Source organism: Paramormyrops kingsleyae, chromosome 23 (assembly GCF_048594095.1).
Source record: "Paramormyrops kingsleyae isolate MSU_618 chromosome 23, PKINGS_0.4, whole genome shotgun sequence".
Lineage (NCBI taxonomy): Eukaryota > Metazoa > Chordata > Actinopteri > Osteoglossiformes > Mormyridae > Paramormyrops > Paramormyrops kingsleyae.
In genome coordinates, this window is record NC_132819.1 from 14,272,808 (window position 1) to 14,299,669 (window position 26,862).

Below are 26,862 nucleotides of genomic sequence, written 5' to 3' on the forward strand. Positions count from 1 at the left end.
ATCTGGACATTTACAATTATCTATAATTTACAAAGATGCGCCTAGTCTTGATTACAGAAGGCTTTTTTCTACCTCACCATCACTAAACAGTGACAGTAATAACAGCTAATTTTGCTGGCAATATAAGAGGTGCTGGGGTGTGCAAACAATTTCACACCTGGATGTGCTTACTCAACCAAGAGCCGTACACAGACTCGGGCTCAGTCGTTGCAAAGTGCTCGTCTCGGCTCCTCTTCTATGTCACCGTTGCAACGTATTCGAAATAGCGCACAGATCAAGGTAGGCTTGCAGTGTTATTATTATTGGTTTTTATATTTTTTCTTTTGCATTGAGAAAATGTGCACAAAATGTTTTCGTGATTATGTAACCGACTGTTTAAAAATGAATTCATGTTCTGCGTTATGTTTCATAGGAGATAAAATGTTGTACATGTAGTAAACAAAATATAAAACTGAGCAATGGCTACGCATTTAGACAATATTATAAAACGCAGTTGTTGTATGGTATTTTGCTGCTGTTTAATTGTTTTTTGACAAATGGAAATAATTTTTTTATCAACAAAAAAAGAATTGTCAATTAAATCATCAGAATATTGTGAAAACCGGCCAAACGGTGAAACCTTGGCATAAATTCGTCAGTCGAAGGCAAGAAGAAAAACGCAGGTAGTTACAGAACGCAGGTTACAGAAAATCCAGATGATATATTGCCCGGCTTTTGCTACATTTCTGATTGATTAAATTTAAGCAGATTCCATTTCTTCCTTTTTTCATTGTGGTATAAACTAGAAAGCATAGATTTCATTTAGCCTATTTGTTACCCTAAAATCCTAATGATATCGGCATAATCATGTCGTTGAATGCATTTTGGATCTGTGTTCGGTATTGATCTTTATCGGCTATGCCCTACCTGATCACAATGATAAAGCACGCAAACCTGTTGTATCCAGTGTGTAACGTTGTCTTTCGTCCTCCAGTCCGCCCGCCTCTCTCTCACTCTCTCCCGCTTTCTCTGTGCTCTCAGTACTCATCCTTAAGTTCCTTATAAACTCCCGAAGACGCCTTCCACACAGGACATGACCAAGTAAGATAACAGAAAGAAGTGGTCAAAAATAACGATCACTTCCATTCTTATTATAAATAAAAAAATAATAATAATAAATAAAAATGAATGTCTTCAGATCATTCTTAAAATAGACCGAGCAGGGCCCCTGTCATGTACAAGAGCCTTCATACAATCACATGAAAATGGCAATTTGTGAAAACCTTCAAAAGATTTTATTTTGATATACAACAGATTTTCGGCTCCCTGTATGTGAGATTCTATTCATTAAAGGAAGAAAAAAGATAACGTGCGCTCAGCATATAAGACGTGACAGCTGCACACGGCTGGCTCATTCTACTTTTCAACATTGTAATTTCAGATAATTTCCCCCGCGTTCACTCTTCTTGCAATTTGTAAATGAATAACAGAATAATTTTGTCTTTTGTTTCGTCTTTGCTACCTCAAATCCAAATAAAGATGCCTTTTAGTATTAAAAGTGGTAGAAAATTACAGGTAATTATCTTTGACGGTAAAAACGCTGTAATCAGTGGGCCACATCAAAAATTACTCTAATTACGCCTGCATTTATGAGAATGGGGGAGAAAAAAAGCTTCTCGTGGATAAAAACCATAAATTGTCCCAAATATCTCGTCTATATTGAACGGGACTGCAGCTGGATGCTTTGTTCAGAATCGATCCTGTGGCGCTTGGCATCAAGGGTTTTATAGTGAATGCGGGAGAAAGAGGGAGAGAAAATTTGTCAATACTCCAATAATTGAACTAGAAAATGGCAAGATTGACTGGACGAAAGGCAACCGATTTCAACGGGGAAAATATTAACAGACAGATTATGGTAAGTCTGTTTTCTATTGTCTTTAATTTATGGTTAGTATTGACATGATAATATTTAAGATAATATTTTAGTGTGTTTTGTCAACTTTTTTAAATGTTTGGCAGCACTGTACACCTTCCTGAGATTATATGAGCTTTTATGTATTTGAGACGTGTTTTACGTAATTATGCTTAATTTTACATGGTTTTTATCGCGTAGTCTTCGCTCGAGTAATTAAACAGCGTGTCCATGACCCTGGTACCCACAATAATGAACAAATCACGGTAAAAAAATAACGAGATATTACAGATAACATAGACCTCGTCCCATTTAGAGATAACACTTCATTCCTTTTTTGACATCAAACACGACCAGGCGAAATTTAAAGTCATATTTTACTCCATTAATGAAAGACAAAACATAAAAAGTATGTACAACTAAAGTCGGACAATATATACATATACAGATTGCTTTGCTTTGATTAAAAAAGAGTAAAACGTTATGCAAAGACAATTTCGGTCCATTTAAGAAACGTAATTTCACGTAAGTTCACGTGAAACGCCTTCTAAAGACTGTTCTTGATCTGCGATATTTTTGGTATTAAAAAGTCCACTTTAAAGAAACAAGAGCAAGGTAGAGGCAATCCCATGGAACAATCAGGAGCAGTTAAACATGCTGTTTATTCCTTTGGAGTTTGTGTTTTCAGATAAGCCGTTCAGTGCTTGTATCCTCTTTGCAAGTCCTTTGTTGTGTTCGGCGGCGACTGACTTGTTTTTAAGACGTCATCAATCACATATACAGGAAAAACTGGTTTCCAAAAGGACCACTTCATCCAGGCCTCTGGCCTACCTGTTGCTTTCTCTGTGAGCCTATCTCTGCATTGTGTCTTGATGCGGAGAAGAATACCAGTGAGAATATCCAGGCATGTAATTACTGGCTGGTATGTTGACTCCTTTAGTGGTTGCCGAAACGTCCCATATTGGCGGGATTGCCGGGGAACGGGGTGACAAGGCAATGGACCCGGGTAGCGGGTCGCTCTCGTGGGGGTTACCGCCTTGTTTCAACAGCTTCTTAAATTTCGATCTTTTGTTCTGAAACCATATCTTTACCTGTGGAGCAGAACAAAATCAAACAAGCAAAAACACCGTATCCCACAAAATAAACAAACAAACAAACAAATAAATACACATTGCGGGGTTCAGTTATTATGACGTACTTGGTCTCCATATTGAATTTAACGCAAGAGGCGTTTGTGCAATTAGTTAATATACGTCACAGCTTTATATCACTATCTAGGCCCATGTATAGGATATGCACATTTAGTTCAACTAGTTAAAAAGATTAATGAAAATGTCACATGCATCATTAGTGTATTACTACTACTAAAACTAGTAATTATACTACTACCACTACTGCTACTGCTGCTACTACTACAACGAATAATAACAACAGCAACAATAATAATAATAATAATAATAATAATAATAATAGCCTAATAATAATAATAATAATACCTGTGTCTGCGTAAGCCCAAGTGAAGCTGCAAGTTCTGCCCTTTCTGGAAGCGCAAGGTACTGTGTTTGCTGGAAGCGGTGATTTAAAGCTTGTAGCTGCAAACTTGAATAAATGGTGCGAGGTTTTCGGATCTTCTTCCCCTTTCCATTAAATCGGATTTCTCCGTTTTCAATCACTGTCGTTTTCTGCTGCTCTAAACGAAGGACAGGAAATGTCACTTGATAGACAGCGTAAATACGACAACAAACTACCTAATCACATTGCCACGAAATAAATGTGGGTTAAATGAAATATATCAATAAATAAATAATCAGAAATATTTGTCATGCTTTGTATTAACGGATCCGCAATCTATTTAATCCAAATGGCCGCATCTATATTTTGAAAAGAACGTTTCAGGCTAAAAGAAGATGTTTTCAAAGATATCTCAGTTTTTAGTGGTCGACAATGGAGTAATTTTATTCGATGACAACTATTCAAAGACGAACATGGTACCGCAACCTTCAAAAGTGGAACAATTTCGTGCAAAATAAGCGTTACATGAGTCTATGTAACTGACGTGTCTGATCACGAACAATAAAATTCAAGGACCAAGTGAAGCAAAACAAAAATAGCGGACTTAAAAAGCCATCTCTCAGCTTTAAGAAATTAATAAAACATCATCGGCATTCATCCGAACGTAAATTCGACGTATCGTTCTAATATGACGAATTATATTAGGAATTCATTGCCAAATAGGCTACATATCGACATGCATTGTAATGTAGTACATAATAATATAATCGATGATGAAGACTTTAAAAAATCTTACCTGTGACATCTAACCGTGTCTGGCCGGCAGTGTTGTTACTGTGGTAAGATGATAAGTATGGACTGTGGTGGGAATGGCTCACGTAAGAGTAAGGTAGCGATCTGTTGTAGGAATTGGTGCTGGAGTACGGGGAATTATCGTGCTGGTGATGCGAGTGAGAGCCGGAATGAAGGCAGTGGAGCGGGTAGTGGCTGGCGGCCATAGACGGGGAGCTCTGCTGAGAATGAGACTGCTGACCAAACTCCATGAAAGCAGACTTGGACGAGTCTTGAGCTTCCAGACCGTCCGCCATCGTAGTCATGGTCATCATCAAATTTTCTGCTTTGAGAGCACTTACCCTCTCTCAAGTCCAAATGAGTCTCCTCGCAGTGCTTGTGTTTCCCCCTCAGTGAAGGGATATTGGCTTATTAACTCCAAATTTCACCGCTCCTTTTGCTTCTGAATTTCTCACTCGGTTTGGCAGAAGGTGGGCTGGAGTTAAGGCAGGGAATTTAAGGTGGATTCTGTTAAATTTGAGTCCTTGCTTCTAGACTTGATGCAGACACTACAAGTAAAATGGTTTGTCTCCAAAGGGCAGCGCCTTCCGATTGGTCATTCAACCCAACGTCATCAGTACTGTGCTTCTCGGAGACTTCACGGTGAGTTAACCCACCTTACCAGCTCCCACCGTAGCCGTAACCACACTTCAGGGGAATTTAATGGCGGGAGATCTTTCTTATATCCGCCATAGAGACAATCTTCAATGTGCAGCATCACTCTGCATTACACAGGTTTATTTTACGTTTTCACGATAAATTTCACGGCATTTTTAGGTTCAGATGAAACTTAAAATCTGAAAGTGATCAATTTAAACATCTATGTCCAGTATATCTAGAACGTGTAGTGTATTTTTTAGCGAGTAAAAATATAAAATATATGAGATTTTTTACATTTTATTTTAGTTTTTAAAAAACTGTTCTCACCCCCTTAAATACGTTTACAAATCATTTTGTTTTAAACGAATCACTTTTGTCTATGTCAGACTGCTGAATCGCCTATGGTCTGAATATTAAGACGGTCCTGGATTCCTAGAGAAATGACAGCAAATTGTCTCCCTATTGAAAACAGGCGCTTCTGTTCCAAATGTATGCAGATTATACGTGCGGTTAGCGGTCTGGCATATCTTGGTCACAATATAAACTATCAGTGCGAAGTACCTATGCTCTATTAAGGTCTCTTAATTCTCAATTCAGTTGATTTCTATTTTATTGTCAACACATTTTTTTCATAATGTGGTATTAATTTATTTTAAAATGGTAGAAAAAAATAATTATGGTCACAATCAGTTATACACAATTCTTCTCTGATTAACCGCTACACTTTATTCAAATTGCCGCTATAAAATTAAGAACAATTCTCCTGTAATGATTATGTACTGGGTTTATTTTGGGAGATGGAATAAAAGTGGATATAGCATAAATTATCCGCTAATTATACACTAGTGTCGCCTCAATTATCCTCTTATCAAAATGGTTGTCTAAATGCAGCGTTTAGTTTCAATTTTCTCCCTTTCTATGACAAGAACTTGGTACCTTGCTATTATTACCAAGGTTGTTATTTACTTGGGGATTTAAAAGTGCACAGTCGGGCGGGATAACCATTTCTGAAGGTGAACTCTGGCGAAAAACTCCAAGCCAAGCTATAGATGACAGAAAGGTATATATATATATGATAAATCACACTGTTTGTTTTCTTGGTTGTATTTCCCTCGGATTATAAAAAAATGACCCTTTCGTTTGGACATTGCCACAATGAGGTAGGAATAACGAACTGTATGTCATGGAGCATTTAATGGAAACGAAGACATTTTTTTATTGCCGGCGTTGTGTTTTATATTTACGTATTATTTAATAACCCGAAGGCATGAAACAGTAGGAAATATAATCAATATTTTCAGTGAAGTGTTGCGTTACTTTTTCACTGGATTCGATGTATCTGAATGAGCCTATAGAATCCGAAATGCTGGGGTCCACTTATACACGAACAGAAACCGGATACATACTTTTTGTAGTCGGCTTTGAGTTATAGAGACAAAGGGTTCAGATTTTACAGCTTGCTTCTGTTTCGTAGTTTCAATGATTAATTAAGACACCATGGTTTATTAACTTTAGACAAGTTTGACAGATTTATTGCAAGTGAAGTAAGTGTAACACAGTCTAAGTTAGCCTGCAGGCACGATAGACTAAGCTTTCCTAGAAACATTAAGATAAATTGGTGTGATGAAAAGATTTCCACTGAATATTCCTTTAGCTTACTTGTTCCGAGTGTGTGGTGAGAATATGAACAATTAAGTCGTGTTTGTAGCACGTTATATAGACTTGAAATCATGTTTGCTGCAGCTGAACGCATTAGATCTTGCGTAGATTTCTCTACAAACAGCGCAAACAATCTTGACGCTTAATTTATTATATGCTGAAATCGCAACGCCCACACAATTGGCGTAAGAAATACAAATACATCCCAGATTGCCATACGTGCAGGTTTACCACAAGTTTCACCGCATCTTCTATTGTGTGCCTACTTTGCGACGACAGGTGTCTTGTTATCCACGGGCCCGGTCAACTGAAGAAGGATAAGGATTTGCACACTGAGACAATCCATTACTGAGACATGTCACTATCGGATGAATTCGTGGAGTTTAATGAATAATGGATTTCCTGTGAAATGTTTAAGTTTAATTGTAAATTATACTTGCTTTGTGGGAAAACTCCGGAAAGGATTTCTTATAGATGCAATAGAGTAATACTGTAGTTACTGTTTCATTTGTCATACCATTTATATAATGATAGTGTTTTAACAGGCCTGCGCGTTTCTTTGTATAAATGCCGGCATATGATAATAGCAGTGTTGGAGCGTTAACACAGCGTTTGTAGGAAACGTGCATATTTTTGTAAATTCCTTGGATTCTGCGGTTTTTCGCCTTTGCAGCTTTTGCAGAATGTTACGGGACGCCACCTCCTCACTCTCAAAGCTTTGTTTTCAACACTTCGGGCCATCACTGCAGCTTCCCCCGTCCAGTAAAAAACGAGTTAAAAGTGTGTTTTTGTGGAGTTCAAACCCACTGGCTCTAAACAGACTTACAGGCGTCGATGGATTTCCATCGCTGCAGTGTGAAGGAAGTGGCGAGAGAAAATGAGAGCAGCTGGATCCCACACGGAGTTCTTGGCATCCGAACACGGGTCAACATAATAGAAATCAGAAGGAGTGCATCCGCAAACGTTCCCGCGAGCATCATCAGACGCCTTTCAGCGCAGCGCAGACGTTTCTCCAAACACACAATCCTGAGAAATTAATTGCACAGTTTAGCCCTGATACAAATTTGGATTTTACTGCATTGAACTGCTTTTGGCGTCAAATACTGAAATTACGAATCATCACAATTCCTATAAGACGTGAAATAATGCCAAGTATTTTTAAACAGAAAAGGAATAATAACCATAACAACCATATTTAATCATTATGTCAATTAAAATATCAATCAATAGTATTACGTATTTGTTAGCATATATGATCTATTTGTGTATAAAATACAAACATAATACGTATGAAATTTTATAATACAAAATAATGAAAAATAATTATTTTCAGGCTACTCATATAATTAAAAAATTCTTGCGGCAAAATTCTTACGATTACATTTGTTCTATATACCATTCGCCTTTAAATTACGCATTTATGACATTTTGCCACTGGAGTTTTTTTTGTTAATTATCTCAAACCCGAACAGGTACTAGAAGCACGCGCATTACCTCTGTTACACCACGTAGACCTCCTCCGCTTCCTTTAACTGGTTTAACATCATGTACACGGCGCATTGCAGTGGAAAACAATCAAAACAATAACATTGAAATAGTCACCCAATCACCAACCACCATAAAGCATAACAACAACAATAATAATAGGCTAATAATAATAACAACAATAATAATAATACATACATACATATTAAATATAAGGGGGTGATAATCCTCAATATTTGAATGGCAAAATCAGCTTTCCTACAATGAAATTAAAAAATCCACTATATTAATGATTTTATATAATATACTGCCACCCAACTACCAGTTACATTTCCCCCAGTAAATTTCATCAGCAATATTTCTCTTGCAGTGCATTACAAATTTTGCCAATGATTATAAAAATGCAGTTAAAAAAGACAACATGTAGAGCATAACTAGCAATTATGTAAATGATCTAGATATAGTTTGGCAGATCCAGACAATTCCGGCCGTTGCGGGGAAGCAAGGTGGAATAAAGGAGATGGAATGAAACGTGAACAGGCCTGACTGTGCTGGCGATTCTCTGAGGGAACTGCAAATAAACCTCAAATGACAGCCCAGGCCTAATGCAATAAAACCACAACACGCTTTGTCCCACAACGTCCAATAACGTTTTAGGTAAGTGCTGTTATTTCTTTGTTACTTACACCACATATGACTACAATAAAGTTTCCTTTTCATCCAACTGTAAAACGGCCCTGTGTTTACAGATGTATCTGTTCATAGTAATATAAGAGTATTATTTGGATATCAAAAGCAGGTTTGAGTTCACTGTCCTATTTAACTCTCTCACACACAAAATGAAAATGCCACAAAACAATCTCGGTCTGAGACACTGAAAATTATCCTCAACTTTCTGCAATTCAGGGGACTTCCACACTTCAGCATTTATGAATGTAATCTCACTAAGTCCAAATGAATTCCCTTAACCACATGCATGTGTGTTTTGCTAGAGTGTGGATTATCACTTTTGCTTAATTAGGTGCACTTGTATTAAGAATCCAAGACTCATATTTTACACAGCAGCTGAGAATCTTTGTATAGTTCCCTTCATATATGCAGTTTAGTAGAATTAGTATCTGCCATAGACAGATTTACAGCTTTTTCAAATACTAGCAAGCATTTACTTGCGATGTGGCTGGCAGAGTTGGACAAAAAATGACATGTAAGCTTGTAAGGAATGCGGACGTTATATTCTCACTTGTTTAGGGAAGATCAGAAATATTTGCTGTCCAAGCTGATTTATTTGCATAGCGGTTATAGGCCAGCAAAGCATGAATATTTAATAGCACAGTCAGTAGGAACTGGCTCTGTGTAAGACTTGGTGTAAGCGCTAAGACATGTTAGCTCACAAAAATGCAAACACCGTCAATGGCATGGTGTAAGTTCGTAATTAACTCAAAACAACCGGAGGTACCTAATATGTGCGCATCCTGAAATACCAGAGACTGGCCTGATTAAAACCAGAAGATCTGTTTATTACCTTTATTTAAAATCACTCAAAGTTCAGTGATTTGGCATCAGAATAGCATAAACTCCACTAGACGCCTGTCAGTTTGGGATATCAGGGAAGGTGAAAGTGAAGATACAGCCACGATATGCACCCCCTGAAAGATATGCACCCCCTAAAAGATATGCACCCCCTGCTTTCCGATTACACGGCTGGTGATTTCAGGTGAGAAGCTTGGCAGGTTAAAATAAATACACCGACGCCCCACAAAGAGAGAAAACACCAATAAGTTAATCAAGCCAAATAAAATGAAACAGCCAACTGTCCCACTGCCTGGACAGCAGACCTTTACATACAGAAATCAAGGACCTTGAATTAAAAAATTGTCACCAAAGACCTGCACCTGAATGAGTTGAAAATAGGTGATTCATTATTTCCCCACTTTAAAGAGACATGCCTAACAGCCAGGTGAATTTGCACATCTTCTATGGCCTTTTAAATTATACTCATCGTATGAGAAAATGCTGCAATTTACTCCATCCGACAATAAATCATTGTTTATCAATTCGAAAGACGTTTACGAGATAAAGTCAAGATACAGAGCCTTCGGTTTCCGGAAGCGTTGTTGTGATTATAAAGAAATTACAGGTCACCTGTGCGTTTCTACTTGACGGTGAAAAGACAAACCGATTTTTAAACATAACTTTATGGAAATAAAAAAAAAAAACATATTCATCTGGCGAAAATGCTATGTACTTCTATTGATTTCAAACCTCCTAAACGGACACATGAAGTAAGTGCAGATACTTTCGAATGCGTGTGGATAAGCTTGGGTTATTTATATTAGGTTCCTAATATAATATTTGTTGAATAATCATATTTATAGTTTAATACGTAATAATCCTATGTAATTAGCATGCCTAAATTAATATTATGTAGAGCCAATTAATATTTCACGTGAGAAGCTTGTTAAGTATAAAATGATGTATAACTTTTTTTTTTTATAATTTTGTTTCCTTGTGTTCAATTGAGCGCTTTTCTCGTGCTTTTAACAACAAGCATACACAATGCAGCCCATTGACAATGAGCGACTGATGCAAAAGGCTGTTTACCTTATTAACCTGAATATTTGTAGACAAAATTTCATGACCAACATCCGCTTAATGTCAAATAACCGTATCATTTACATAACCATGGAAAAGGAGATTAACAATGTAGCCGAATTTCCCAATAAAACACACACCAATAGCCCCGAAATTGCTAATCATATGATGAATATGGTCAAAGAAAAGCGAACAAGCATTTAAAAAATCTAGACCGGCTCATATGACGTTTGTGCACGAACGTTTCATTCAGGCTGTGTATTTTTGCCAATGCACATCGCCTCTTTATGGGTCCAATTAATTAAGAAAAATGGCTTGACAGTTAGATAGAAAGATCCAGAACATCCCAGAACAATTAAATGTAGATTTACACTATGAGGAGACAGGCCAAAAATTATCCTGTGTGGTTCCGCTAAAAGCACAATAAGAGGAAAAAAAACTTATTGTGTTAATCTATGCAATAAAAATATTTTTACGCATTTAGCAGTATCAGAATTAAATTCAAAATTAAGGAATTTAAGACATTTAGCCTAATGAAATACCTGTCGTGTAGGATGTTGGGCAAATGCGAACATTGTGTGTGGATTTTTGGTTCTTTTCGCCCAAACAGAAGACATTATTAGGTCTGACAGCACGCGGCTAGGCTTTGGAGGAGAGGATTTTGTAGAGAGATGACAGGAGGAAGGGCAGCAATCACGGGCTTCTTGGGCTGAAGCTTTTTTTTTATCAGAATGTACTGTTCGATGCCATTTATCCTTGATGATAGAAAATTGCTCTGTTGCCAGGACGCTGCAGCTGAAATAGAGGGCAAGAGCAACATTTCCATTTTCCAGTTTGAAAGCCATTGAAATGAATTAGTAAAATGAAAAATCCAGCGGTAAACAAAAGGGACCAAACAAAGATACCTTTTTTTCTTGAGGAGAGTCTTGTCCATTTTGTAATTTTTTCGTTTGCTGTAATGTCGACCAGGTTTTCAATTCAACACAGTAAAATTGCAAAGCCTCCTGATATATTATAGAGGCAATTATACAGGATCTTGCAAAATGTTTAAAAGGCTGAGAAATATATATTCCCGTAAGACGATATTATCATGTGTCTCGTTATACAGATAAACGGGGTTTTTCGTTTCCTTTCTTGTACTGCCGACTACATGAATAATTCCTTTGAACAACACTAAAGCTTAATTAATTAAATAATTAAAACGTAGGCCTAATGGTAGTATTAATGTACAACTACATTAAAATATTCAGACATGTATACGAATCGCGTGTCTATTGTATGTTGCATGTTGTATTGTATTTTGCAATATTTTTTTCCCTACTGTGGTGATCGAAACATGTTTTTCGGAAGTAAGGGCGTGCAGCCAAAAATATGTTTGTATGAAACATCTTCATGTAAATCGGAAGGCCTACAACGGATTAGACTATACCCAGAAACCACAACCAGTTCTGGGACTGTAATTTGAGAATATATTATAAAATAAAAAATAACGCGTGGTATCAAATACTTCGCAAGACTGTACAAGGTGTTGGGATTAATTGACAAAAAAAAAACTGAGAACGTGTTTTCATGGTGAGTTTTATATATATATATATAATATATATTATAGTGTTTTATTAAAACGGAATACTTATTTCTTATTTTGAATTGTGATTATTATTGAACTGTATTTAATTTTTGGTATTTACACTATCGATCAGGGCTATCGAGAACGAATCCCGAATAGCCCCCGAAGAACAGCTCAATTTCATTACTTACCTAATTAAAACGTAATTATAGAAACATGAATTGACGGTCGTTTAAAACATTTCACTATGCGGAAGAAGGCTGAGTGTATCAACGTCAACACTTATAGTCATTATTCAAATTAACTGAAATTAATACAATAATTTTATCAGACTTTTTTTGCAGCATAGGTAAAATCATATTATATAATTAAATAATTTTAACAATACACAACACGGCTAGGAACAGGAGACCCGTGGTCGTAAAACATCATAAATATGTATTTACTGTGTTAAATAGGCTATGTTACGCTAAAATATTTTTATTTTCTAGTGTTGCTTTAAGCGTAATCAATTTAGACGGCTTGTCAATTTATAATTGAATTACATTTCTTTTCGGAAATGGACTACACAGAGACAACAGACAATAACAGTCTACCCAGAATACTACGATTTAATGGTTTTAATTCTGCGGAGAGAGAGAGAAAGGCCTCTGGTTTGTCAGCTAAGGCAGGTGTCTAACTCCCGGCTCAACAACGTCACCGGCTCTGCGCTTGCAGTGTGATGTAAAACACCACTTACAATTAAATCAGTGAACTATGTAATCGCTATAGTCTGTAATTTAGACAACACGAAACCCTAGGTTTACAACAAGAAGAAATGTCTATTACCGATATCCTCTCCCATTACTTTCACGCTCCGTTGGCTTCATGATTTTATAGGGAAAGCTGTCAGTTTGCAAGACAGGCCGGTCCGCGTGTTGTAGTCCATGGTCATTCTGCATTAATTTTTCGCCTTTATTTCATGCGTCCTGGAAACAGATGATAGGACGACGTTTGTACTTTAGCATTAAATTACTCAGGACGCCAGATGCGAACAGAATGCTGTATCATAGTGCCATCAGTAGAAGCGTATAGGCCTATAGCCTACTTTCATCAGGTTCCATAAAATTAACGCACCCTTGTAGATAAAAGGGGAGTATGGCAGGACTGCGCCGTATAAAATGGAAACAAGGGTGAAACGCCTCGTCCTTTTGTTGGTTAAAAACGAACAAAACGGAAAGCATAAATTACGGCACTTACAGAACAAGGACGAAAACACGCGAAATGAAAAGCACATCTATTTATAACAAAACCGTTTAAGTTTCATTTGAATTCCAAATAATTGTCATCTCTCAAATATCTAAACAGAATCAGGTAGACGCCATCTGGACTACATATTTCTCTTTCATTTGACATGTCACATTCATACATTTAAAACCATTCTGCATTTTTTTTTTAGAGCACCTTCCATAAAGAAATGTATAAAAAAAATCACAGTTTTGTCTATATAGCAAACTGTTTATTGAAGCAGTTCAGTCTAATACCCATCTGTAAATATATATTTGCGTCTTTCCACATTGGATTGAAACCTACAACTATTTGTTCACAGGGCAAATTCTCTAAGCAGCAGTATCTGTGATACTCCTTATCAAAATCTGAACCTAAACTGTGTTGCGAGGAGCTGTTCCTCCGAAACAAAGTGTATAGGTCTTGGGTGAGCCTGTGGGATTATATTTGAATGTGCTGAAGTCAAACAGCACAAAGAACACCTCACATTGTGTCTTCTTATTTAATCGCAGCTGATGGTTTGCTGGGTGGTGGTATTCACGTCGTATGCTCAGCACAGGGTCCAGGCATGATCTAGGCGACTCTGTTTGCACCCGGCCAGTGTTGGTTTAGGTGCAGTGGCGTTACAGCTGTTAAAAACCCAGCAACTGCGTTCCTGTTTAACTTCTGGGTGTAGCCATTAAGAGGGTTATGTTAACATATGTGGTCTGCAGCCCGTTCGTCAGCATATGGCTGCAATACACATCAAGACAGATAAGTGCATTCTGTCTACAAACACAAAGCCTGACCACATGCTAATATGAGAAATGTAATCTAAATACGTTGCCATATGTGGTTTTGAAACATTTGGCTTAAAAAAATTGGAATTACTGGGCTGATCCAATCAAAAGCCGTCTTGACTGACATTATCTTTCTGCATGAAGATCCAGTGTCGCTTGTTTGTTTTTCTGTTTGTCTTGGAGAAAAATGTAAAAACAACCAGCCTGAACAAGGGCCAGGGGAACGATTGCTTTGTGTCTGGGAATTAAAAAATAAGATGTTGGCCAGATCGACATTACTGAAATACCTAGGGGTGGGTGGGTGGGGTGTGGGGGGGGGGCATTCATAATGTTCAATGAACAACAAAGAAGCGCTTGAAATCTAAGAGGCCAGAATGCACTGGTGCGTAAAGAAGCAAGAAAACAAATCACACCTGGTGAGTGTTGGTGGGTGTGTGGCGGCCGGAACTTTCCTGAGTGAAAGGAGAGCTCTGGCAGCATGTCCCAGTGTCAGATGCCAAATCCAACCTGTTTCTATAAGGATAACCCCTCTTTCTCACGGACAAGAGGCTCTGCTGACCTGGTTCTAACAGGGTGTGTACCTGTGAGCAGCGAGCACCTGCGGAAGAGTACGTCGAGTATTTCCTGCGTAACGATTTTGCCGTTCCAGGCTGCGTGAATCATGCGCAGACCCTGGGTTTGCCTGGCACCAAATCCGTTTCCGGACTTTCATTGAACGAACGCTCCAGAAAGTTGTGAGCTCGGCCGAAGTCGCTCGGCTCGCATGGACATTACTTTGACATTACATCTGGATTTCATTTCACGAAGATGGGAATCACGCCGTAATAATTGATTGCGTAAACGTGGACATTCAGAAGTCAGGAGCATTCATTTAATGATCACAGGGAGGCTAAGCTAATGGACAAAATCTTTATCAATTACTCTGGAAGGAAACTGAAATATTTTTCAAAGGCAGGCTATCAGCCTGTGGTTTTAGCTGTGAATTGCATAAAGAACAATTGTTACAGTTTATATTTTATTGGTTATTCTGACCCAATCAGATGGTGAAGGAAATGTTCATCAGAGAAATAAAAGTTAATACAGAACATACTTTAACATTGCATATATTTTTTGAGGCAGTGTTCAGTCCTTTACCCTTTTGCCGTGGCAATGAAGCACCATGCTGAAACCCGGGCGGGGGGGTGGCTCAGGGGAATGTCAGCTGTGGAGAGCAAAGCAGTGGACCGGGACTAAAGACATGGTATTTAGGCCTCACTGATGGATCAAAATGCAGGGGAGGTCAACAGACAGACCCCCGAGGTATATAGACCGCAGGATGATCACATTTAGGGACCTCCCGAAATGACAGCATTCAGCTGAGCCTGGGATATCACATCACGAAGCCGAAAGGATGCACCCCCCCGTCCCCTCCCCTTCATGTTTTTTTGCCTTCAGAACTGCACGCCAACTCACATTGTAGCTTCACGTGCCCCAAACATTTCTGTCTCATTTCTGTCCAGTTAAACGGGTCACTATAATGCTTTATTGAATTAAATTGAATTTTATTGAATAAAATTGAATTTTAATATAAACCAGACCTGGGATATTTTTCTAATACAGCACGCCGTGTAAAAGGCTGTGATTATGGCAAAATTAATAAACTTGTGTTTAGTATAAACATAATCTGTTACTGATTACTGCAGTTTAAAGGTTTGTAAATTATTTACTGCCACACTTACAGCTGGAATCCAGTTTGAGAGTCAAAAGTAAAAAGTAATAAAAAGTTAAATGTTACTATTCCGATAATGAAATACTTTATTAGATAACAATGATATGCAATGTGGTATGTTGTCAGAATAAGCAGTAATTGTCATTAGCATAACCATCATGGAACCATCACATATTAACACTTGTAAACAAATGCAAGATCCCCACTTTTGATGTTAACCTTTCCATTTTATCGCTTATTCCCTAATGTAGCTAGAACACATTTTGTCATTATGGGGTTTTTTTTCTTCCAGCTTTTCGGGGGAATCGCAAACCTTTCGGTTCAAAGGTATCGATCAAGTCTGATGAACTGTTTTCGGCTTTCCCTCTGTCACCCCCCCCCCCCCTCCTCCTCCCCAGCTTCCACAGCTGCAGCGAAGGAGAGATGACCGGAGAAATGGCCCTGGAGAGCAGTGAGCCATCCTGCTGCTATTAGGCTTGTAGCTAATAATAGGTGTTTCAGTCTGGGGAAGATCAATCAAGGCGAATGTTCAGAGCAGCACTTTTACACATCTGGCCAGATGGATGAAATTACACTTGTCTGTTTTTAGTTGCATTACTTCCAAATTGGTTGTCCATTTTTTCTCATTCATGTGTCAATGGTCTGCTAAAAGGATTCAGGGCCAAATCCCCTGTCATTTCAGGCCTACTCTTATCTCGCCACTTTCACTTAATTTACCAACTTAGATATGCACAGAAAATAATCAGGCGGCTCCAAATGCCAATATCGCTCCGGAAGCGTGCGCAGATGCATGAGCGTGCCTCACCGGGACAATAAGAAAGGTGAGAGCTGTGCCGTGTGAGCGCACGTTGGCGGAGTGTGTGTCAGTCGCGCGTAATTCATACTCAGTGCGACAGAAAATGCCCCAACCTGCTCATGCGATGCTGCATACAGAATCTGCAAAGGATTCTTCTGTGCTGAAATTTCAGGAGAAATCTGACAGCCAGCTTAAATGCCTTTATGTGAGCTATACCATTGTAGGATAACAGCTCGTGCTTGATTCTGTGTCATGGAAGTGAAATGCATTTGCATTTAAATTAAACCCTGTCCAGGGTTTTAAAAAGTATTAGATATTGGTTTCTTCGCAACCAGTGCAGGCATACTTTCAAACTTTACTTGGCTAGTTCGGCGTTGAAAGAATTTTTTGCGCCTGAGGCACCAGTGCCAATCAGAAAAGGGCAATAATTTAGTAGCAGGAGGAATAATTTAGATTTGGTCTCAAATGTATTTGCCCCCCAAGTCTGTTAATCATTGCTGCAGACATATTCCAAATTTACTTTAAAAAATTCCCACATACAAACACAAACCTGTGCATGTCTCTGAGATACTTCAGGTACACCCCAAACTGTGTGATGGCGTGGTTGGGGCGGATGAATGCGCCATCACGTCGGGATAAGGCTCAGTTTCAGAGCCCCTGTGATCTGTCATTTATGGAACATGTTTATGGTGCAGAGGCCCAGCCGGGCGGCGAGAACCTTCCCTCATCACACGGAGGCTCATTTTCCTCTGCGAGCCCCCCTCCTCCCGCTGGCTGGCCCGCCTGCCTTCGCTGGAGGTCCGGGGAGTGGATCCCGCACACTGGCGGGCGGGTAATGAGAGCGTGGCGACACGGGGCCACAGGGCCGAGCTCGCAGACGCGGTAATGAGCTCACCACTGCTAAAGGCCCCGGCACCTGCTGGAAGGCTCTCGCACGCCGGTCCGGACCTTTGGTCCCCACTGTTTGCACGCTGGCGTCGGCTGTCAGTCAGCCATGATGCGAGGAGGCGGAGAAAACAGCCTTGGAAGCTTGGTGTGGCATGGTTCAGTGTGGCATGGTGCAGTGTGGCACGGCTCGGTGTGGCATGGTGCAGTGCGGCACGGCACGGTGTGGCATGGTGCAGTGCGGCACGGCTCGGTGTGGCATGGTGCAGTGCGGCACGGCTCGGTGTGGCATGGTGCAGTGTGGCACGGCGCGGTGTGGCATGGTGCAGTGTGGCACGGCTCGGTGTGGCATGGTGCGGTGTGGCACGGCGCGGTGTGGCATGGTGCGGTGTGGCACGGCTCGGTGTGGCATGGTGCGGTGTGGCACGGCGCGGTGTGGCATGGTGCGGTGTGGCACAGTGTGGCCTGCTCCTGAGTCCCCTGCCTCAGTTGTGGTGACGTTCTCTCTTTAAAAGACAATCTGTAATACTTCTACTGGTGAAATAAGTAAAAGGCTCAAGCCCCGGGTTATTTCAGTCTCTCTTCGGAGCTTTCAATAGTTTTTTTTTTCTCCTGACAGCTCTACTCATACAGCCACTGTCATGATATATTACTTACGTGAATGTATGGACCATAAATGCGCTTCACTATCTCAGATAACTGGCAGGGAGCACAAAATGAATGCTTACAGGGAATCTATATGCGGGTGTTTCACTTAGTGAGAAACCAAGTACACAAAAATCAAAAGTAAACAGATCTAGATTTTTTTTCCAGTGAAGATCACCGATATCCTGTTAAGGATCCCTTAGTTCCGCTATTTTTCACCACTCATCAGCTTAACCCTCGTCTGACATATAAATAATCATAAATAAATTCCTTCGAAGCCTGGTGGTCAGAGGAGAGACGGTTTCAGAGATGAAGGCTCAGTAACAGCATCAAGAAATTGCAAGTTGTCACTCTTCTCCTACAGCAAAGCTATAAAACTACTCTGAATGATTTTAGACTGTGAAAAAAATGCTCAAAAACTGCTCAAAATTATGTAAAACCACTCCTCTGTTCTCCGATTTACATTAAAATGACTTTCGCAGGCTGAATGCAAAACCTCAGTATGTATGTATTTTGCTCATTTCGCGGTGTTTGCCGTTAGCCCTCTACCCCTACCCACGTGTTGCCCCCCACTGGGGTAAACAGAACAGGAAGCGCTGTGGTAAACGTCCTGAAGTTGCAGTGCCCCCACCCCCCGGCTCTCCAGACACATATTCAAACGCTGTGATTGCAAACACGTATTACAGCGGCGTCTCACCGCGCCTCGGAGAAGCCTGCCGGAGGCGGACTTAGCGGCTGTAGCGGGGACGCGGCGGCACTCTGTCGGCAGCGTGGGCGCGACCCGAAGCGGCTCTACTAATGAGCCGCGGGAAGAATGCGCGCTGCCGCGGGGTTAGCAGTGTTAAACCCTTCGGAACGTGCCATCATCATTCAGCTGGAACCCTGTCGACTTCTTGTTGTTTTCCGTGAATATATTCCTTTTTAGACAATATTTAATGGAACTAATTCTTAATTTAGGGGATTGGCAGATTGCTAATGGTATTCATGTTAATGAGAGTAAAGTGTAAAATGACTCACAAGAACCGTTTTACTAAGTGGCTTGCGGTATGGATCACTCCCCTGGCCATATTAGTGATTTTATTTTAACATAGTAGGTTCTAGCAGTGTTTGACATTATATTTCAGAATTTAATGACGATGATGATTATTATAATTAATAGAAGCCATTAATCATTTTAAAACGTTAAGGACTATAAAGGTAGAAATACATGTATCTTAGGATAATTATCTGTTGCAGAAAAGCAAGAAATATTTCTCCCATTTCCTCAGATATATTTTTGGGTGAATGATATTATGTGGGTTGCATAAAACATTATGAGAAGGCTAAGAAAAACCATATCTCTGTCAATCCATCCATCCATCCATCCTTCTAACCACAAACTTCTATATTGGAATATTGGACATGGTTGTTGGGGGGTCGAGGTGCATTTAAAGCCTCTGCCAGGCAGCACAGGGCACAAGGCGGGGGTACTCCCAGGGCAGGATGCAGTGACAATATCCCTAATTCAAAACAGACAATGAAAATGCCTTTTCCCTATAATCCATAATATACGGCAAGTCTCTTACATGTATGTCATTAAAACAAATTTAATGAGCATTAATGAGCCCAGCAAGGATAAGTGTAAAGAACAGGACAAAGCAGTTCTTGCAATTCCTGTGATTGTGTGAAAATGGTCCGAATGTAAGAAATCCCATTCCTGAGCCTTATTTTCCCCGGTCGGCCATACATCACAAAGCCCTGAGGGAAATATACAGCATTCCTGTAGGCATATATGACCTACAGCTGTTCTCCATGCCCACTGCTACCACAGAGGTGTGCAGTTACTGATGGGGGCAATTCTGACCCGCCTAATAGAACGTCATGGCAACAACTGGCAGCCGTTTCTCAGAGACAGAAAGCCTATGAACAAATAAAGAGCAGGAGCCAGTGTAAATAAAGTGTGGTTTACGAGTTGTGGTCAGAAATTTTTTAGTATGCACTCCAAATGGCTGCCAGCATTTTTTTTTTTTGTGTTGCCATGAGTTTATTACACAAAGCCGTTCCTTCCCTGCTTTCGTAGTGAAATGCGGGCAATAAAAGGGCCGCCTGTAGACCAGTAGTCTGCCGCGGGAAAATGGAACATACCGTCGAGCCAAAACAAACCTGCGTTTTTGCAATTTTTCAACTTCAGCTTTAAAATAAGTTTATTAGGCTTCTGTGCTGAATAAATCTTCAGAAGTGTGGCCTGCTATGTCTGTGCATTAATCACCACCAAGTGTGAGGGCCTCGCTTCATTTAAGCCCCGCCTCCTATAAGGCATCATCCATCCATTCATCCATCCATACACCTTCAGATGGCTTCCACATGCCTTCAATCGGAGGAGTCACCTGAAGATGCAGCTGAGTCTTTATATATATTGCATGCCAAATACCTTAGAGGTTACATCAATTCCCATGAGAATAGTTGGAAAACAATCTGTATTATCTGCTCTGTTGAATAACTGATACATCAAACCTGTTTTTATAGACTGATACAAATGACTGCTGATAATTCAGTTTCATCTAGAAATGTGAAATGTTAGGTTCAGCATTGTGCAATCAATACTACAAACACATACTAAATTGAATGTGTGATGAAGAAGCCGGTGTGTGATTCTTTATAGGTAAAAACTGGATAACGACACACACAAGATCAATGACTTGGCCTGTATTTTCTACATGCAGTTACTCCTCTGTCTCCATACTGCCCTACTTCTTTTCAGCAGAGGTTCCCGGTCATCATGCCAACAGCACATCAGTTTCCCACGAATGATCAGGTAATGTCTGAGGATGCCATAATGCCACTGTATCCTGCATCAGCAAATCAAATCCTAAATTAAACTCCTTTACTGCTGTTTTTTTGGTGCCTTAAATTTCTGTCTGCACATATCTTTGAACATAAGAACATAAGAACATAAGAACATAAGAAATTTACAAACGAGAGGAGGCCATTCGGCCCATCAAGCTCGTTTGGGGAGAACTTAGCTAATATCATGAGTTAGCTAATATTTGAGTTGTTTGTATTTCGTTTGAATTTAAAATGTATAATTTATACAATGTTTTACTTAGAATTTTTAAAACATCAAATATATCATATAATATCACATCATTGTAACAAAATGATGTGGTAATATATATTTGCCGAATGTAAGTTTTGTTTATATATAAAATGTTAATGTGTCAGAGTATTGTAATTTTTATTTGAAAATTCATTAAAAGATTTATATAAAAACATCCATCAAATGGGATTGTGCTTCTTGTTGTCAGTTACTCTGAATAACCCTGACTCTCAACATGCTACCATTACTGCATGTTTTTAAGGGTAGTTTTGTTTGGAAAGGACTAGCAATCACATAATGGTCTGCATTTGAAAATTCTGTGCCCAACACAGCCATACAACCTCTGTTTTAAAATAACGGCTAACACACCTGTAAATATCATTGAAATCTGCATTGTTTTATTTGAAGCTAATTGAAATTAGCTGTTTTATAAAGTATCAATATTGGGAACACATCATTAACTGTACACCCAGGTACTCTTATAAAGACATGTTAATTTGTACTGTCAGTGTTTTTTGTAACTGAACCTACATGGAAACACATGTAAATCTCCCTAAAATAAAGATGTTCCTTATGCAGCTTAATGGGCGACATCATAAGGTAACTGACACGTCATTGGTTGGATGCGTCTGCATTCTCTCAGCTAGGAGACCATTTCTGATGACATGCGCGGCAGACTGGGCGAAGCTGTGTGCAACTTGCCACAAAGACAATGATGTCATACAAAACTCTGTGGTGCTCACACTCCAGGGCATCTTGTAAGCACATTCATCTCCATATCCAGGAAGAGGGAAAAAGGAAGACATTAGTGTGACTGCACTTTTCCAACACACACTTGGGTTAAGAATAAGCCTGGCAGAAAGCCATGTGACTGTAACGAAAGCGAACACAAAAGGGACTGAAAATCTCAGTCTGCATTTTACTCATGACGCACAGGCCTGAAGTTAGGCAATGCTTTCCTTTACAGTCACATGTTTATATCTGCTATTCATAAGCAGACCAGGTTCCTGAAAAACTGGTGTGCATGTGAGTGATTAGGGGGCGGATCAGAATTATGATTTGGTTAAGACTTAAGTCTCACGTCTCAGAGTCTGGTAGTGCCAACAAGACCCTTTTGTGCCTCAAAGCATGCTATGGTGCGTGAGGCCGCCGTTTCTGGATCAACTCTTTTTAAGATATGGCCCCTACTAATTTGACAGAGGAAAATTACAATAAAAAAACCCAACGAGAAATTACTTCTTGCAAAGGGCAACATTTTACTTTATGGATGTTAATTAAGAGCATTGAAGAACCAGACAGCACTGGAAAAAAAAGTGTTTTTTCCACCCCACGGTGTCCCCAAAGAGGTATACAGTCACTAGAGGTGGAAGGTTTGGGTCTAGAAAGTACAAATCCAGACCAAGATTTTGTTTCAACCAACCAGTTGAACATAAAGAGTCACTGTCACAGAGTACTCAACTAGTTAGTTGAGACAAAATCTTGATCTGAATTTGTAATCTATGAACCTGAACGTTCCACTTATTGAAGTCACTAACAAATCATGCTCTCAGAATGACAAAAAGGCTTCATGTGTTCCTCTAAATAAGAAAAATGCTAATTAAACTAAGTAAGTGGATTAGAGTGTGGTCCTTAAATCTAGACAAATGAACCAAGAACTCTTGCGCACTTAGTCATATTTCAGGCAAGCTACGCATACACTTAGATTTAGACATTTAGAAGGACCATTTTCATGTTCTCTGGGCAATGACATGGTAAAATTATCTGTATCCTAAAATTATTATTAGAGATTAAAACCAATTTGTCATGCCTTTTGAGCAAATTGCCCTTCTTAAGCCCCGAAGTACACGTATTTGTTTATTTAAGCACTGAACATTTCCAGTGAAGACTACACTTCAAGTAGTGCCAGTGCAAAGCAAAAAGGTGATTTTTACACTTGAGAAAATGCTCTGTGTTGTGTCCCTTTATGTCCCCTCTTAATAAAGGCTGAAACCACAGGAGTGTCTCGTGTCAAGAAAACATTGTGGTGTCAGGGAAATGGACTGTCAAGGAAATGCTTCAATTGACAAACCAATACGAGTATTTTTTAATCAGTTACACACACACACACACACACACACACACACACGCACACACTTTAGCCAGTAAAGGCTCCCATTTGACTGATGAAAGCTGTTTTAGGACGATGCTTCATGGTACTTGCATGGAGTCAGATGCGTAAGGGTCGCGATTGTGTTGATTGATGTTGTACGCTTCCGAGAACAATGAATCGTCGAAGATAAAACTCGAGATAATAACTAGTCAGGCTGCAGCTTCCTGCTACTAATTTTGGTTGTAATTGTTCCCGCAAACAAAAAGAATGCCAATAATGAGAAACAAAGTCAGAATAATGATAATAACCGGATAATGAAAATACATTTAAACTGATATGCTTTAAAAAAAAAAACCTCAACACTGATTTTTAAACCGTTTAGCAACGAGTGAGCAAGAAGCAGTTTATTTTTATGGCGCTAAATAATCTCTTTAAAAATAACCCAAGTGTCTTTGACAAAATTCATTGGCCTACACTGGAGGCAGGAGGAAGTGTCTGGATTATATCTGGGCTCCGTTCTAGCCGCTTAAAAACAGCTCTACTGTACGAGCCGCACATGCGCACACGCGCGTCCGTCCGAAGCGCCGGCAACGAGCAGCGTTTCAAGCAAAACAAACTGGGCTCGAGCCTGCACTTCTTCATATAGCTCCTCTTCATGCTCCCGTCCAATCAGTCTCGCTCTGCTACGACCGCTCAGCGCGTACGAAGGGAGAAATGGCGCAGCTAAGCCGCCGCTTAATTCCCCCGTCCCTCCACTGTCTGCCCGCTCATGCCGTTCCAGCGGCGGCTGGCTGACGCTTGGGCTGGGAGAGCGGCGGAGCGTAGCCGCTGACTAGAGCAGTCAGACAAGCCTGCCAGAGGCTGTGGTGGGGTGCTGTTAATGAGCATTGTAAACCTCTTAAACACAATCATGTGGGCTTCACCCTGCAGGTAATGTCTTTCACATGTCTCCCCTGTGCCCAGTGGCACAAGCCAACAATCAGCGTTAGAATGGCAGGGTGGAGTGCCAGGCGATAATTCGGGACCGCAAACGCGTAACTCTCTTCGGGACAGCAGTCTCTGGGAGCGACTGGTTTATGGCCACAAAGTCACCCTCAGCACAAAATCGCGCCTCTTCATTGCAGGGCGAAGAAAATCTTAACTGGCTGAAATCGCTGTGGGAAAATGATGAGCGTTTTATTCAAGGGAAACTTGCTGTTAATGTTTAATTATAAAAAAGCGAACAAACATTACACAAAACACACTGCAACGATTAACTCCAAGACTAATAAATAGATTGAGTCCAAGCTCTAGAAAGAATACAGCCAGAATTTTTTAAGTTTTAAACTTTTAGGTGTATGTAAATAAGGTGACAATTTGAGATAATGAACAGTGAGCAAATCAACAGTCAATTTAACAGCAACGAGATAATGATGACAAGAATAAAATGCTTAATAAAATAACCTCTTAACATCTATATGCCAGGTTAATGAACAGGTGTGTGAATGTTCACTCCAAAACAAAAAAAAAACGGAGATCTGGAGAGGCAAACTTTGGAAAGGTTATTAGGATCTCAGGATTTAAAGAAAAATGACCTCTGATTATGGCTCGGTATAGTTACAGAAACCAGACTGCATAGAACGTGCTGGCTTATGCGAGATTTTTTAGGGTTATGCATTAAATTATACAAGATGATTATTACACAAGAAAACTTGAAACTGACATGATGTATTAATTTAGCATTTCCAGTAGGCCTGCATTTGCAATAGGTCCTTTTATAGAGAGACTGGAAGCCAAACATGAAGGAATAATCTGTGTCTCTGTCTGCTTGATTAGAATAAAATCTTTACATGACAGCAAGAGGGGAAGAGTCTTTTGTTTGAATGGATCCATTTGTGATCCGCGGTCCCATTTATCAAAAAAAAAATACAAAACAATCTTTAGGAATTTACATCTAACAGCTAGGCTGCTATGTTCAGCAAGGATTAACTCATTTTGACGGCGCGCAAATGACACACTGATTCATGACGAGCCGTAACGGGCTGCTTTGTTAAGATCCCATTTGCCCATGTTGAGGTCATTTAATTAGTGATGTCTATTAATTTTATGTGTTCCTAGATGTCAGGAATAACATAGACCATGGTGGGGGCTGGGGGGGGGGGGCATATGGCAGGGGGGCTGCGGGTACAGGGAGCACTGGGTTAGGATTAACATTAAGTCCTCTGGAGTTTTGCCTCTACATCTGCAGGCCATGCGATGCCAGGCGAGGCCGCCTGCGCCGGCCCGTCGCGAAGGGCCAGGCCAGTGTACCGTCGGTGGGGTGGATGGCGGATCGGACCCATTAACTTTAAACAGCTGGCCCGGCAACAGAGAGGAAACCGGCAATAACTACTTTACATCAGCGGCCCGACATCTCGGCAGTTTCCCAAGGAAGTATAATCAAGCTCACAAGAATCATTCTCTGCCCCCCCCCACTACTATGCACCTGTAAGGCCTCTGCTCCTAATTTTCTCCCCTTCCGATTGGAGACACTTTGTGAAAGCTCTGAAATTCTGGGCTCCAAAGTAAAAGGCGAAAGGGCAGTGAGGCAGTAGCACGAACGAGGTGATAATGTCATTCCCCTGTTCCGAGATGGCGCCCCCCCCCCCTTGCTGGTTGTGCACCTTTTGGCGTTTTAAAACTTTTTTAATTATTATTTTCTCCAGCCAGATACTTCCCCTGGACTCGACCTGCAGTAAGACAGGGAGTAGCCCCACGGAGCGTGGATGAGGGGACAAAGCCTCGCATCCCCAGCTCAGGGGCACGAGACACCAGTTCAAGATGACTGAGTGACATAAGCCCCCCCCCAAACACTCATTACTGAGAACCTCTCTGACCATTTAAAAAGTAAAGAGTCTCTGTATCTATAAATGACATCAGAGGGTTCTGTCATGTCCTTTCATGTGTTCTAAAACAATACCCTGCAGTTCTGATTTCTATGAATGAACAATACTGTCTGCACAGCCTCGGAAGTATCATTCACCTCTATGGCATTGGCTTTCTCTTCCATTTCCATCGGTCACATCATGTGTTTTTGTTTGAATTAACTTAGAACACGATCACAATCACCAAATTCCACCTTGACATGCTTTTACGATTTTACGCCAGCAGTATTATTCTAGAAAACAGAGTAATAATAAATAACAATATATATTTTTGAGATATGAGGTGTTTATAATCGACATCGGCTCAATTCTTTTATGCAAAAACAAGAACCGAACATGATGTTAAAATAGTATTGGATTGCAACGATTACATCAGTCAAATGGGAGCCTTTACTCGCTAAATTACAATTCTACGACTGGTACAAGGGCAGCCTTGCAAATACCGTGTATATTTTATATACAGGCAGTCCCCAGGTAATGAACGAGACCCATTCAGTAAGTCAGTCTTCAAGTCAAATTTGTAGGTAAGTCGGAAAAATAATAACACGGTACGTAATAATAATGATAATAATTATTAT

The 26,862-nt window shown here is 40.0% G+C and overlaps 1 protein-coding gene and 1 long non-coding RNA gene across 2 annotated transcripts; one reads left to right on the top strand and one right to left on the bottom strand.

Moving 5' to 3' along the window:
* Nucleotides 1–1,495: 1,495 nt before the first annotated feature.
* LOC111843917 (uncharacterized) lies at nt 1,496–17,795 on the top strand. The gene is made up of 3 exons (XR_011984974.1): nt 1,496–1,894; nt 4,772–4,837; nt 16,289–17,795. It is a non-coding gene; the product is annotated as an uncharacterized lncRNA (long non-coding RNA).
* On the bottom strand, nt 2,255–4,779 carry dlx6a (distal-less homeobox 6a). The gene is made up of 3 exons (XM_023811903.2): nt 4,200–4,779; nt 3,388–3,581; nt 2,255–2,982 (listed from the first exon to the last, which is right to left on the bottom strand). The coding sequence occupies exons 1-3, from the start codon at nt 4,507–4,509 to the stop codon at nt 2,743–2,745; spliced, it is 744 nt and encodes a 247-aa protein (XP_023667671.1). The 5' UTR covers nt 4,510–4,779; the 3' UTR covers nt 2,255–2,742.
* Nucleotides 17,796–26,862: the final 9,067 nt, after the last annotated feature.